The following is a 15,362-nucleotide window of genomic DNA, read 5'->3' as shown; positions in this document are numbered from 1 at the left end:
CTACGTCTTATGTAGTCATCTCTACAGCGCCAAAACGCCATGAAGCCATGAAGATTACGGCATGCATACCGCGTCGGACGTCTATGAGACCGACGAATCGACCTTAGTCATACTGCTCTGTTTTTACACCTTTATAGGGCAGACTAGATTGGCTGGTGGCGTTCAAGGCTGACATGCGTTGTGCTTACGCCCAGCTACACTATACTAACGTAAATGACTTGTAGCGAGGACTCGCCAGTGATTCAGGCGTTTCCAGAGCTGCAATCGACGTGGTAGTGTTGTGGTTGAGAGATGATGAACGAGCGGACATCTGGAAGTAGCGCCCGGAGGAGGCTCGTCCGGACATGTCGGATCCGAAACGGTTTGGCGCAAGTCCGCCGTCCTCCTCTGCTTGTCGCGAACAACGCGACTTTTGAGCACATGCCTCACATCCTTCCCCCAGCGAACGAAAGCAACGTTTGACGCGTCGTGCCAACACTTACGTATCCCATCTCGCCTTCGTGGGTCGTTACCAATCGATACTGAGCTTGCGCGGTGCCGACTCACACGAGCGCGAACCTCCGTCTGCCCAACGCCCGGAGGCTCTGCCAGCAATGTCGGAAAGCCATACTCGCGCGCTGAGACCTACAAAGATGGAGAGACTGGACAATATATGTGAGCTGGATATGTGGAAATATCCGGGCCTGTGTGAACAGGACATTGTAGGCTGTAGATGACGCGTTGGCCTCCCAGCTGCGTCGAGACGCGACGCGGCCGGGCAAGCTTGCATGGTCATCACACGCTATCGAGCTGATCAGATGAGCTGTCATCTATATCGTACGCAGTGTGGTGTGGGGAAAATATAGGCTCGAAACAGTTGCGCACCTGGAAAAAAGAGACCCACGGCATGCTCATCGTGAGCGCAAGCACGCGGGGATAACTTGATTCATCTATGGTCCTGCCTAGATAGGCATCTACGTTGACACAAACCCCAAAAGTCATGTTCTGTATAACACGATGCTGCGAGGAGCCTTATCGAGGTAACGTTCCGGTTATTGAACACCATGCCTTCTGACAGGCGCTGTGCGCCGTTGAGCACGAGTACAGACCTTTGTCTCTGGATGCCTTCTACATATCACATCATGGGAGACAGTGTCGTGCTGTATGCTCAAGCAATGTCAGACAACATGTTTTCATATCTTCTGCTTCTCCTCTTTTGTATAGCTAACACCATTGCGCAACAAGCAGGGTAAGACAGCGGATTCGTCTTTTTATAACCCGTCTTTTACATTGCTCACTCTCTCTAGACCGGTTTACTCACCTTTGCGACCACCTTCCATCCCTCTCGCAGTCCGCTCCCCATACACTAGCGCTTGGAGCACCACCTCCGGCGGTAGCACGCTTAATAGTCGGAATGTCACCTTCTGGACCGGCGATCCCATAGGATGGAGTGGCATCATACGCGTAGACGGAACGGCTTATGAGTACATGGGAGACTCGCCCTCCGTACAAGGTCTCCAGAAAGCAACTCCACTTACCGTATCTTACGACTCCCACTACAGTAACTTTACATTCGACGCTGGACCTGTCCGAGTAGAGGCGCGATTCTTCTCTCCTGTTCTACCAAAGGATCTTTGCAAGAGCAGTATTCCGCTCAGCTATCTGGAAGTCGAGTGGGTCGCCACCGACAAGCTCTCGCATGATGTACAGCTCTACTCAGACATCGATTCTATTTGGCTTGGGGGCGGCAACGTATCATTCAACTCGACCATTGACTGCCCTGGTGAGTCTTTCGGCGAAACCCAATGCCCGCCCAAGGGAACGGAGACGCCCGACACATTGTTTCATTGGTAAGTTGCTGGATCAAAGTATGTTCAGTATAACTCTAACCAGCTTCAAGGGAAGCACTAATTGTAGATGAGCTTTCATGGTCCGATCGTGGCCACAAGCAAGAACCATACTGGGGTAGCCTACACTACGTCTCTTCTCCCGGCATGAGCACCAAATTCGATAGTGTGAACGGTCCAGCGACCACTGTACGACGCCAGTTCGTCAAGGACGGCACAGTGAATAATACCCTTGACCAGGACCAGTCTCAGGGACCACCAGTTGATCGCATGCCAGTGTCCGGTTTCTTGCATAGTTTTGGGTCTAGTCAGTCCGGGTCAGCACTGTATACTGTTGGCACGACTCAAGAGCCTGCTGTGAACTACCGCACTGCTAGCGGGGACGTCGAGCTCCGACCATGGTGGCTTACGAGCAACTGCTATTATAGTACCAACTACATGATCCGCAGGCACTACCAGGACTACGCAGCTACCGCAAAAGAGGCCAAACTTTGGACCATGAAGCTGCGAAATGATGTGGAGTACTACTATGCCGAGGATAAAGCAACAGATATGCATGCAGAAGCATCCTCGCTATCTGAAGAGGAGTCGTATTACGCCATCGTCGCACTTTCTGCCCGCCAGATCCTGGCCGCAAACGTTCTCACAGAATCCGCAGATAACACCACGGGTCCAACTATCTTTCAAAAAGAGATCTCATCAGACGGCAAAGTGAACACGGCCGATGTCGTCTACCCTGCGTTACCTTTCTGGCTCTATGCAAACCCGGAGCTTCTCCGCTTACTGCTCAAGCCAGTATTCGAGTTTCAGGAGTCTGGACTCTATCACGAGCGATACGCCATGCACGATATCGGGCGCTTCTACCCAAACGCCATAGGATACTACAGCTCCACCATTCCTGATGAAGAAGGAGAAGAAGCGATGCCCGTTGAAGAGAGCGCGAACATGGTTATTCTGGCAGCTTCGTACTACTTAGCCACCAACGACACAGCATTCCTTATTAGCCACTACGATATCCTCAAGCGATGGTCGGAATACCTCGTAGAAAATTGCCCATACCCTGAGCATCAGACCACGACAGGCAAGTACAGAGCAGCATGTGAACACCAAGAACGTTGTACTAACGAGCCTGAAGATGACTTCAACGAACCCATCGCCAACAACACCAACCTCGCAATAAAAGGCATCGTAGCCCTAAATTGCATGGGTATCATAGCCCAAGCCAATGGCGACAGAGGCTATGGAGCAGGCAGATGGATACGCAACGCATATTTCTACTATACCCTCTGGTCCGAATCAGCCATAGACCCCGCAACCAACCATACTCTTCTCGCTTACAACCTCCCTGAGTCCTATAGCATCCTTTACAACATCTTCCCCGCCCTACTCTTCAACCTGCGCGCAATCCCCAAATCTCTCTTCACCATGCAGTCAGACTTTTACCCGACTGTCGCCCAGAAGTATGGCGTTCCTCTCGATAACAGACGCCTGTGGACGAAGAGCGATTGGGAGATGTGGGCTGCGGCTACTAGTCGACCTGAGACGCGGGCTTTGTTTGTGAACTCGTTGGCGAAGTGGATCAATGAGACGAGTACAGACAAGGCGCTTTCGGATCACTTTATGACGACGGGGGATGGGGGCTATACTGATTACCCGTTTGTGGCAAGGCCAGTCGTTGGGGGGCATTTCGCGCTGCTGGCGATGGGTCTTTTTGGGAGACATGGGGTTCTAAATGGAGAGGATGAGTAAGCTAGCTGGGTAAGATTGCCAATGAGATGGTGGATAGGTCATGTCACGACATCACTGCACATGCTAGAGTTCACCCGGGATGATTTGAATGGTATCATGTTTCGTATTCATATCGCTTCGATGCGATCACCAGTTGCCTTCTCTACTTCCCATTTTCGCGCCATTCTCATATCATGCATTCGAACATCCCTTCATGTCCTTCTAGTGCTATCTCATCGCGCAAACTTTTAGCGGAAACTGAAATATAACGGATGGGAAGGATCGCTTGGGTACTTGTTGAGGTACCAGAGAGGGGGCCTAGTTGTGCGCCGCTAGCGATCACGCTCCTTGAGCTCCTCTGCAACAGCCTTTAGACCCTTCTCATGTTCCTTCTGGATCTGATCCCAGTACTGTGCCCAGATGCGAGACTGTGAATCGTCCTGACCAATACCGGCTTCGGTGCCCATTTGCTTGTTAAGCTGCATTGACACTTTGAGCACGCCCTTGGCGCCTTCGTGAATCTTCTCGATCTCCTGCTTGACAGCATTCTCTTTTGGCTTGACGGCAAGTACAGTGCGGAAGTTCTCGGCAAGAGAATCCAGACGCGAGCGGACCTGGTCCGGTGCAATGACCATAAGCTTGGTGAGCATGAGGTTGCACAGAACTCGGATGTCATGCTCGTCGGTAATACCAGCGACAATGCGATCGAAGAAGTCGGAGACCTCGATGGGTGACAGACGTGCAAAGGCCTTCTCAAGAAGAGCATAGAGGGTCTCGTATGCGCTCTTACGGATCTCTAAGCCATCATCGACCTTGAGCTTGAATGGACCCATTTGCACCTCGCGGATAAGCTCAGGCTTGATGACAGTCTCCTTCATGGCGAGTGGAAGCAGCTGGTCGAGCGCAGGGAGGATAATGTCAGGCTTGTTGTGCATGGCGGAGTTGAACGTCATAAGAGCAAGACGGCGATTCTCGAGATCAGGCTCGTTGAGCATCTGTACAAGCATAGGTACAACGATGGGGCGGAGGTATTCGTCGTAGGCTTCATCGGTATCGGTGAAGGTGTATCGTAGAGCAGAAATGACCATGGCGCGTAAGCTTTCCTTGCGGTCGTTCAAGAACGCCTAGATTATAAGTTAGCTGTTGAAAAAAAAAAGACTATGAGGGCTTACCTGAAGTTGAGGAAGGTACGTCTTCGGGTCAATGATAGTAAGCCTGCCAATGCACTCTGCACCGATCGCTTTGTTGTCTTCGAGCTGCGAAGCAACAACGAGGTTTTCCCACAGTCTTGACGTGTACGGGATGATCTCCGACTCCGTGTCGTCATGCTGAAGGACTTCCTTGATAGCGTGTAGGAACAGATACTGCGGTGAAGAAGGCTGTCCCATAGATGAAAGAATGACGGGAAGATATTTGCTGACACTTCCAGCACCGGCTCGGCCAAGCGCAACAGCGGCCGCAAGTGGTACGTTCTCGGACTTAGCAGAGAAGTACTTGATGAACAACTTGGGATCAATGGTAGATTGCGAACCAAGGCGCAATGCAGATTCTCCAAGCACTACCAGGGCAAGACACTTGCGCTTGTCGTCTTGTGCCGTCTCAAGCTCGGTGATGAACTGCTCAAGTTTTACGCCAACACTGTTGCCACCATATACAAGCAAGTTACCAATGACCTTGCCTACCACCTCTGGATGCCCAGATACACCGACTTGTTGTAGCAGTGCTTGCATCAAGGCCTTTCCGGCGCCTTGCTCTCCGATAGTGCGTACTAGCTGGAGGAGTGCATCCAACGGCGTTCCGCTTATCGAGCCTTGAGCAACTTGACAAAGGGCATCGTTGAGGCTGGGCGTCATGATGACTTGCGCGTCGTCCTTGACGAATGTAGCCAGGATGATAAGAGCCGGTCCCAGGAGGTGCAGATCGCTGGCGTTCAGCAGCGGAAGCAGCATCTCCACCACCTGCGCTTTTGTCTTGTTGTCGAGTTGGCTCCGTGATAGCGAATTCAATGAGAGAGTGCGTAGTGCGCTTAGGCTGGCACCGCGTAATACGCGACTGGCTTTCCGTAATTGTGCAGCGAGTTCCAGTGCGACATTCTGTACCCATTTGGCTGACAACTCATTTTGCGCCTTGGTGTGGGCAGCGACAGAATCAACAGCACGTACTGAAGCAAGCCTTGTCAATTCGTTCTTCAGGCGCTCTACCAGAAGTTCAAGTCCAGCCGTTCGCTTTGGCGAGGAGAGGAGGCCTTGTTCACCAGAGCTCCTACCAAGCAACAATCCAAGGACGTGAATAGCACTCCGTCGAACTTCCACGTCAGCGTCGTTCGCTGATATGCGGTTGACTAACGCATCGAACAATTGCTCTAGATGCTGCTGGTTCTCCGTTCCTGCTGTAGCAGCTCGGGGAGGTGTGAGGGCCTTGATGACCTGCTCTGTTGCTGCCAGAGCTTCGATAGACAACTTGCTGTACTTATCCTTGACCCCACGGAGGAGCGCGTCAATGATAGCCGCTACATATGGCTGGATAGATTTAGACGAGTGAGTATCGGCGATGGCTCCTATCAGCTGCAAAGCTTGAGTGCGTAAGGTGTTAGCGGTAGCGGAAGCACTACTTGTCGAACCGCCAGTAATCTTCGCAGCTTCTACAACAGGGTTGATCAGTTGGTTGAGGTACCCATCGAGACCACCACGCTGAGTGATGACGATGTCCTTGATCAGAGAGATGGACGCCTGCTTGGTGGTAGGCGGGCATGATGACTGCTTCAGAAGCTGCGCAATGCCCTTGACAATTTCCGGGCTGATCTTAGCTAAGCTTGCGCGAGGGCCGACCGGAGGCGTGCCAGCTGGTGCGGGTGAAGCATAGCCCATTGACAAGGACGAACTACCCTGCAGATCAAACATGCTGGCATCGCTACCGCCGCGACGACGCTTCTTGCTAGGCGGTGGTGGCATTGTGCCACTCTGAGGAGTCTCGTCGGCGAACTTGACAGGCGAGGGTCCGTCACCCGACTTCTTGATCAAGTTGGATAGAGTGGCCAGGACCTCCAAGCGTACGTTGTCTTCCCGCTCTTTGAATCGTGTTATAAGCGCTGGCGCAACCCGGTCGTAGAGAGTTCCGTCGTCGAGAAGATCGCCGTTACTCCGCGTCGAGATCAAAGTGTAAAGCACCTTGGCCGCACACCTACGAACCTTCCAGCTTGCGTCCTCGTCGTCATCATAACCCGTCTCCTCTTCAAAGTCATCGCCCTCGAGCGCGTCTTCTTCGTCGCTTGGCATGTCATCGTCGTCCTCATCGTCGTCGTCTTGCGCCAGATTAGGGTCGTACTTGAGGTAGCGCGTCGCGGCTTCGATGGTTTCGTCGGTGTACATGCGCATGTCTTGCGGACAGGAGGCAAGGAAACCGTCCAAAGCAATAAGGGCGGCTTCGAGTACCTCGTCGATTTCGGGGTCGCGCTCACCCTCGTCGTCTGAGACATCCATCTCCTCGTCTTGCTCCTGTGTGCTCAAGGCGCCCAGGACAAAGGGCGCCAGCGTCTTTAGGTAAGGACCGAATTTACGCGGGATCGACCGGGCCATGGAGCCTAAGATGGTAATGTACAGCTTCCGCTTGCTGCGAGTGAGGTGGGGATCGCGCAGAAGTTCGATGATCTTTGAAAGGAAACTGCTCAGAAGCTGGTCTGAGAAGTAACCGGCCAGGACCGAGATGGCAGTGACGGACTTCTTCTTCATCATAGAGCTAGCCCGATCGTTCTCGAGAATGGCGAAGGTGATCTGCTGCAAAGCCTGGATTTCTACATCCTGCAGCATAGGACCAAAGCACTTGGCGACTTCGATGAGAACGTCGAGAGCGTTGCTGTCCGAGCCTTTCTCGAGGTCTGACTCCAACATGCCCTTGGGCGGTTGAGTCAGGCCCTGTTGTGCTGGTTGTATAACATTGTATCCGATCAGACGCGGTATCAGGACCCTGCTGATGGCGCTGTATGCATCTTGTACCGACTTGCTGCGCGCAGCACCGGTGGTAGGACGGGGAAGGGTTATAACGACTTCGCGGAGGGCCATAGCGGGTATAGACTGGTCGACCGTGTTGCCAGTGGGAAGCGTAGAGAGCTTGTCAATCATGACAGGCAGCGTCTTATCGCTGATCTTGTTGACGAAAGGGCCCAAACACTTGATGGCCTGGTTCTGGACCTCGCCGTTGGTGTCGACCAGTGTTGTGAGGAGACCCTCGACCGTCTTGGCCGAGACGACATCATCGTGGAGGAGGAGGCCGGGGTGAGCTATGAGGAGGATGTCGTGCAGGTCGCTCAGGGCCATGAAGCGGAAATCGGGGTCATCGTCGGCGAAGCGGGGGAGCAGCTGGGCGACATTATGGGAGGTGGGGTTAGGCGGGACCGAAGAGGGCGCCATGGCTGATGTTTAGAAGGCCTGCAGCACTTCGCGCGTCTGGTATCACAGATGTGAGCCCGCAGTCTGGGGCGCGTGTGGTGTGGCGGGGCAGCTTTGGCGGGGTTGACGGTGCTGTACAGCTTCAATGTCGCGGTGGGGAGCGGAAGGGAGGGAGAGAAGGGAAAAAGCTTGTGAGGGAGCTGCCGTTTTAGTATGCGAGGGAGGCACCAGTGGCCGGGTTGGAAGAGCTTTTGGACAATTGTTGCCTGCGTCGCTTTCAGAGCTCCAACCCGCGCACGGCCTCTGTGCAATTACAGGGTATCCAAGAGCTGCTTCAAACGCGTGAACACCTTATACAAGGGGAAACTAAACACCATAGAACCTACATCAAGATCAAGCTATGCAAAGTAGAGACCTGACGTCAACGTAGGCTCTATAGTGTTCAGCTGTTCCCTTGTATCAGGTGTGAGCAGATGGCATTGTTTTCACATAATCTCTTTCATTCACAAAGCATGATGAAACACTCTTACGCGAGCTCTACGGATAATGGTTTGATACTACGTGCACAATCTTTACGCGATGGCTCTGCAGCCTCGCGCAGGTTCGCGAGTGTTCGAGGTCGGGCACACGTGATGCAAGAACGCGGAGCTAGACCTCGGAAGCAGGGGCCACAATGTGACGTACCGATAATTCTGACTGACGTGATCTTTCTCTTGCGCGCATCCCAACTCCGAGTCTGCCATCAATTGCCCGTCGCGAGCTTCAATTCGTCTCTCTACAGCTTCACCATGTCTTTCATCAGGTCCTCTGCTCTCCGCGCTTCTTCATTGGCACGCGCAGCTCGCCCGGCGAGGTCTATCCGCGCTGCCGAGCTCCAGCCATGGCAACGAGCTGTCCAACGCCGAACCTACGCCAGCGGCCACGGTCCCGAGGGCGAGGCTAAGAGCAGCGACATCCCATGGTATGTCAATCCCATTTCGATTATACAGATGAGCGCGAATGCGGATATAGCATGTTACCGTTAGGAAGCACACAGCCCTCGAATTGAGTAGTTGGGCGTGTGGAAGTGCTATTCCGCTTTCGTAAAGCAGCCAAGCTGTGTACACATTGTGTTGATTTCTATGAAATACCTGATACTGACCGAGATATCCAGGATGGCCTCAGCCGTCGTCGGCACCGGTGTCGGTCTCTACATTGTCCTAACCCAAGACACGAACCACGGCGCTGAACACCACCCTCTTGGCGACCCACACGGCGAGGGAGGTGCCAAGAAGACTGGTACCGAATCTACCGTCGGAGAGGAGAACAAGGAGGATGAGCCCGAGGAGGAATCTAAGGACGAGTCTAAGGACGAATCCAAGGATGAGTCTGAGGAGAAGCCAAAGAGCGATCAGCAGAACCCGGACAAGCCTACCAAGGAGAACAGCGAGGAGAAGGACAGCCAATCTCCTGACGTGTCCGACAAGGTCGGTGTATGAACATCTTCATTGCGCACAGGATGCTAACTAGTACAGCCCGACCCCCGCAAGGACGAGACCAAGAGCCAGAACGAGATGTCTGGCAAGCAAAAGGGACTCTCCAACGACAACACCCACCACACCTCGCAGATCTCCAAGCAGGAAGAGAAGAGCAAAAAGGGCGAGGGCGTTGCCGAAACCGCTAAGCTGCAAGGAACCGTCTCCACTGAGCGTCCAGGCGCGGAGAACAAGGAGGAGCGTGGAAAGGCCCAGCAGGACAAGGACGCATAGATCATACCCTTATCTCGTCCCGGCCCTCACTATCTCGATTCATATAATACCTTTACGGCGAGCGCGCATTCCGCCGCCCTTGTATAGTCCTGAATCAATCTTCTCACCACTTCAAACGTGACTTTTGTGTGTCTCACCCGCGAAGGTACAGGTGGGGTTCCAAGCACAGTGTCTTTATCTACGTGCCCAGTGCTGTCATGGTATTGCAATCGGAGCACATGGCTCGATCGCGTTGAAACACGTGAACAATCCTAGACCCGCAGTTTCTGCGCCACCGGGCTGTGCTCGTTGTTCTTCAAACTGCGGCGTTTTCCAATTATGGGGAGCCTTTGTCCGGATGCAAGAGAAGGGCCATAAATGCGACCCAGGAACTGTGGCCGAAAACGCGTAGTGGAGGGGAGGGCCTCGTGATTGGTCTGCACGTTGGGGCCGAGCCACCCGTAAGCGCCGACCGACTCGCTCCACAACGTTGTCACACCTCACCTCCAACCTCAATTGGCCAAGCCCGCGCCTCACTGCAAGTCTAAAAAGAGAGCCATCTTACGGCGGGAGCTCTACGAATCTGCGTCCACTATGCTGCTCGCCTATGACATGAAGCATGGCCAAGAGCCAACCGGAGCGATAGGCGGCTCTGATGCAGGGCTGCCTTTCTTTGGACCTCGTACTTGTGCATGTACCTGACGTGCAGCCCTTTGACCTGATATCAGACCTCCTGGCCCCCGGCTTGAGCCCACCCATATTCCAGCTCCCCTCCAACAGCTCATAACGACTGTGCCACCGGATGCTCCCGCTGACTCTACACTCTGAGTAAACACCGGTTTCATATACGATATAGTACACAACTCGTCTTCTCTGTTAGAAGCACCTCGTTGCAAGCGGATTTCCTTTGAAGACAATCGCGCATCATGGATCCTCGACAGCATGGACAGAACCAGCAGCTCCAGCCTCAAATGACTTCCCAGCAGCACAACAGGTTCTCATGGCAGCAACCTCTTGAGGATGATGCCCCAGCCTATACACAGCCGCAACAGCAACCACCACAGCATCAGCCTCAGCAGTACCAGCAACCTCAGCAATACCAGCAGCCGGCACAGCCTCAGCAACCTCAGCAGCCTCAACAACCCCAGCGGCCTCAGCAACCTCAAGTCAACACAGATTCATCACGGCACTTCTCGTATGCGCAGACACCCGCAGAGATGCGTGCTTTCGTATACACATCCTCGCCGAATGATCCGCCAATGCCACATTCCATGCCCATCTCCCTACCAACATCGCCAGTGGGATACACGCCGATCGACCCTCGCCCCCAATCGATGCTTGACGCGCAGCTCCCGATCATTCCGCCCCAATCGCAAACAGCTTACATGCCGCCGTCTTACGCGCATGACGTTAAACCCCCCGTCTCGCCCAACTCGCCTCAGCATGCTCCGCAAGCGCAACACTTTTCCCCGGTTTCGTCAATATCACAACCAGAACCTGTTCATCATATACCACAGGTTGAGACACAGCAGAGCAGGCACGCTCGGCAGATGAGCAACCTGTCGCCCATCAACACGAACATCCGGACGTATGCCATGCCGCCCATCCCTCCTACGCCGCCGTCGGGCACGCATCAAACCTCGCCGCTACCGCACAAGACACCAATGACCCCCATCTCCGCCAACTCGATGCACAAAGAACAGCCGCGAGATGTTCCAACCTCCCCCACGCTCCGAAACTCGCCGTATCCGAACGAGCCCTATTCACCACACGGTTTCTCGAACCAGAACAGCAACTTCCACGCCGTATTCTCCCCAGACGCCGCCCATGGCCCCAACGGCCTCGATTTTGCTGCACACCAGCCAGGCCAGATATCGCACCCAAACATGGAGCTAGAGAAATCACACGAATGGTCAAACGGCATCTGCGCATGCAGCCCCGACCCTTCAACCTGTCTTACAGGTCTGTTCTGCCCTTGCATCCTCTACGGCCGCACCTCGTACCGCCTGTCCCAGAAATCCGCGAAGAAAGATCCCACGGATATGCTCGGCCACAGCTCCACGAACGGACACTGCATGGTCATGGGCCTTTCCTGTGGACTGTGGTGGCTATTCCCTATGCTTCAACGGACACGTATTCGGCGCGCGTATAAACTTGGAGGCAGTTTTGGGAGCGATCTGCTCAAGGGATGTTGCTGCTGCTGCTGCGTTACTGTGCAGAATGAGAGGGAGGTCAAGCACAGAGAGGAGGTTAGTAGACGGTGGGCTGGGCCGGCGAGCACAGACGCTTATACGAGGACGGGAGGTATGGTGTACAAACCACAGCAATAGACATTGATGGCATAGAATTTGCGGTTGTAGCTACTTTCATTCAATGATACCCACGGTCCTTTTTCGCATAATATAAGCATGCGCATTCGGTGAACGTAATCCTTACATCGCCTTCACTCTTTCTTGACGCTCCGAAGCAAGAGTGCGAACCGTTCACTCGGACTTTGTCTAGGTCCTCGCGGCTGAGGTCTGCGCAGGCCGTCATCTGACAGGTTTACGGGTGTGGCGGGGGATGTGGTGGAACCCAAGGGTGAATGTTGGAGTGAGTGCTTTGAAGGTGTGACCAGAGCGCTACTCTGCATCGGAGAAGATGCGGATTTACCTGGAAACGTAACAAGAGGCTGTGCGACAGGAGTCGCCGATTTGGCAGGCTGGCGCAACTTCTTTGCTGAGACTGGAAAACTCGTATTTTGCTCATCAGAGAGTGAATGCTTTCGCTTCGGTGGATGTTCTGTTCCACTGGGCTCCGTTACCGTCGGTGTGGGAATCGGCAAGACCTTGCGCAAGAGAAATGCTGGCATTTCGTAAGTGACAACATGGCCGGGTGCTTCGTTGATATCTGGTATCGGCTTGTCCCTTTGTGTTACGTATGCGGCCAAGTTCTGTACCTTCAGTTCTGTCACATCGAACGCTCTGAATTTGACCTTCCGCTCTAGCGGGGCCTGAGATGGTGGAGCCGCTGCAGCCGTCTGTCGTGTGTTCACGAGAGTGAGGCCATACGGAGTCGTTCCAGGCAATGGCTCGTCCCACGCTGCAAGGATGCGAGAGAGTAGTATGGGGCCAACGTGGTTGAGGTACTTTTTCCAGAACATGTTGATTGGCGGACACGCTTTGAGGAACAGATGTGTCTCACGAGGTGGATGGTCGTAGTCCATGTTCTCTCTAGCATGGTCCCGGAGCCAGTCATCCGAATGTACTTTGGGTTGGTTGTAGAACTGTAGAAGCTCGTATCGTGGAAAGTTTGGAGGGACAGTGATTCCCGGCGCTGTTCTCTTGAAGAAGTTACTGAGGGTAACAGCACCCCATTTGCTACACTCCTCTTGGCTTTGTCTGCTGCAGAGGCTGCGACCAAGACTCGCTTGAGCTGCTTTCAGGGCATTGTCAGCACCGCATTTCAGAAGGCCTCCTACGTTGTAGTCGCCACCTGCAAGCATGGCGAACAGCACGCATCCCTGGCGATCTAGTCGGCATTTCTCCTTGAGCTTGTCAGCGTGGACCACTCTAACCCGCTTCTCGTCCCTCTTGCTTTCGGCAGTGTGCTGGGTCTTTTTGGATGTGTCTGTGCTTATTCGGTGATCTCGGATCCAAAAGGTACATCCAAACATCAAGCAACCAGAGTCTGTTGACCAGACAGCATCAACAAGACCAAGAGTTTGCAAGCGACAACACTCAGCTTCGGCTTCTCCAGGTGCCTCGATATGAGCCACTCCAAGTCCATCCAGGATCTCGTTCAAAAGCGCACGTTGTTTGCGATCTACCCGGCGTCCAGCATCTCGGCCACGTTTTGGTGGGACATCTGGTCCATCGCTCACGAACACGAGGCGGATGTTCAAGGGAAGGATCTTGCAAATACGATGAAAGATACCCCGTTCCAACGGGTTACAGCGCGGCTCATCTGTGTCAGGGAGTTAGTCATTGACTCTAACAGTAAGAAGAATATCCAGGCTGTCTGACTCTTGCGCATTGCCTGTATCTGAGCTGGTGACACGGAATGAAATCTCCAGTCTGCTTCGTCGACCGCGATCTTTAATGGCCTTCCATATTCTGCATAGTGCTCCTCGGCAAGCTGTGCTATGGGTATAATCTCCTCGCATGCTTCGATTGACCGTCGTAAACTGATGGTGAGGAGTTAACGCTATTAGTTGATCTAGTCTCGTGAGGCGCACACACCCCGGAATGCCCATAATGAAGTGGGTCAATGCCTGCGGACGAAGCTAGTGCGGGACAAGCCCTCCAGGGCTTAGTGTCGCGCACGCGTCGCGTTTGGCGGCAGCAACGATGCAACTAGCAATGCCAGTACGATGCTTTTGTACTGGACTCCGTTCGAACTGCGTGATTGAGTATAGACGGTGAGTTTAATATCGCTTGGAGCGATTGTTGGGCGATGCGGCGCGGGTTCTCGACGCGTACGGGTCTATGAGCGCCGTGTGTCGCTGCGAAGCGAACCTGGCGATGAGGTAGTCGATACACTCAGGACAAGGTACAACGAATTTCTTGAGAGAGCGGTAATATATCCAACGGAAAATTCGACAGCGGGGTTAGATGTAGGAAGAGAAGAGAGCTTGAGCCCGAAGTTCCTGCAAGCTACCATGTTCATCATGTCTCAAACGCGAAGACCCGAAGGTGCCGCACCGATCGTGCGTCCTAGAGTTAACTCCGCCAGCGACAAGGCGCGGTATCACGTGATTTAGCGGCTGACAAACTTCTCGAAGCTCCCGGGGTCCAGGTCGTCGCCAGCTCGCAACACCGCGCCTAAAATAAAGTCGCCTTCAAACAAAAAAGCCATATCGTCGAGGCGACCAAGATGAGTACTATGATTTCAGTATCGGAATGATAATAAGACTGACCAGTTATACCTGATTGGCCTCAGTTTCCTTGTCTTAGCGTTCTCTTTCCATCAAGGAGCCCTCAATCAATGAAACATACAAGTCAAAGTCCATTTCCTCACTTCTGATTGATTACTGCCGATATCGAAAAGTGGCATATGTCTCATAGGATACAAGTCAGCCAACGATTGTTCATATTTGTACACATCTCCAAACACCCCCTCGCATGACTGTCAACGTCTTCATGTTCCCCTCTGCTTGCTCTTTCCGCGCATCCTATCGACTATCCCATCTTCCACCCTTGAAACCCTCGTCAGGAACAGCCCCGTTTGCCCTACAGGTGTCGCACATATCCGGATACTTGATGGTCCGCCGCACGCGACTGTACCGCGGACACTGCCTTGCGTTGACATCGTCTTCGAGTCGGTGACAGCGTATAGTTCGCCTCATTGGGATATGCTCGTGGTTGCAGTCCTTGTACTGAGTCCATCTTTCTTCGCACATGTCGGGAGTAAAAGTTGATGAAGTCCTTGGGTATAGATGATCTTTGGTATATGGCTTTGCGCACGATGACGTGGGTATGGTGTTTTGGAGCGGAGAGATGATCTCAACGATATGTTTTCCAGCGATTAAATGCTTGTGCTTAGTAGTTTGAGGGAGTTGATAGTAGAAACGTCTTACTCTGCGTACTCGAAACTTCTTATATATCGAGGCGGCCAAGAGTCACAACTTCGCCAACGAGCTTTCTGTGTCTGTATCTTTGTGAACATTCTGCTCTGTCCTGTCTGCTGGCAGTAATCGATACTCAGATGGCACTCCT

General features: G+C 53.3%; 5 protein-coding genes across 5 annotated transcripts; 3 read left to right on the top strand and 2 right to left on the bottom strand.

Moving 5' to 3' along the window:
* Nucleotides 1–1,121: 1,121 nt before the first annotated feature.
* On the top strand, nt 1,122–3,575 carry J4E92_001992 (uncharacterized protein; the record flags this gene model as incomplete). The annotated part of the gene is made up of 3 exons (XM_051493398.1): nt 1,122–1,168; nt 1,389–1,829; nt 1,880–3,575. 3 exons carry the CDS (start codon nt 1,122–1,124, stop codon nt 3,573–3,575), a joined length of 2,184 nt encoding a protein of 727 aa, XP_051356629.1.
* Nucleotides 3,576–3,886: 311 nt separating this feature from the next.
* On the bottom strand, nt 3,887–7,960 carry J4E92_001991 (uncharacterized protein; the record flags this gene model as incomplete). The annotated part of the gene is made up of 2 exons (XM_051493397.1): nt 3,887–4,678; nt 4,727–7,960. 2 exons carry the CDS (start codon nt 7,958–7,960, stop codon nt 3,887–3,889), a joined length of 4,026 nt encoding a protein of 1,341 aa, XP_051356628.1.
* Nucleotides 7,961–8,727: 767 nt separating this feature from the next.
* On the top strand, nt 8,728–9,687 carry J4E92_001990 (uncharacterized protein; the record flags this gene model as incomplete). Its single annotated transcript, XM_051493396.1, has 3 exons — nt 8,728–8,900; nt 9,093–9,405; nt 9,454–9,687. 3 exons carry the CDS (start codon nt 8,728–8,730, stop codon nt 9,685–9,687), a joined length of 720 nt encoding a protein of 239 aa, XP_051356627.1.
* A 1,313-nt stretch (nt 9,688–11,000) lies between these two features.
* J4E92_001989 (uncharacterized protein) lies at nt 11,001–11,996 on the top strand (the record flags this gene model as incomplete). The annotated part of the gene is made up of 1 exon (XM_051493395.1): nt 11,001–11,996. The coding sequence occupies one exon, from the start codon at nt 11,001–11,003 to the stop codon at nt 11,994–11,996; it is 996 nt and encodes a 331-aa protein (XP_051356626.1).
* Nucleotides 11,997–12,109: 113 nt separating this feature from the next.
* Nucleotides 12,110–13,321, bottom strand: J4E92_001988 (uncharacterized protein; the record flags this gene model as incomplete). Its single annotated transcript, XM_051493394.1, has 1 exon — nt 12,110–13,321. One exon carries the CDS (start codon nt 13,319–13,321, stop codon nt 12,110–12,112), a length of 1,212 nt encoding a protein of 403 aa, XP_051356625.1.
* Nucleotides 13,322–15,362: the final 2,041 nt, after the last annotated feature.

Source organism: Alternaria infectoria, assembly GCF_024043175.1.
Source record: "Alternaria infectoria strain BMP 0036 chromosome Unknown scaffold_2, whole genome shotgun sequence".
NCBI lineage: Eukaryota > Fungi > Ascomycota > Dothideomycetes > Pleosporales > Pleosporaceae > Alternaria > Alternaria infectoria.
The sequence above is the reverse complement of the archived record's forward strand: the minus strand, read 5'-3'. Positions and strand labels throughout refer to the sequence as shown.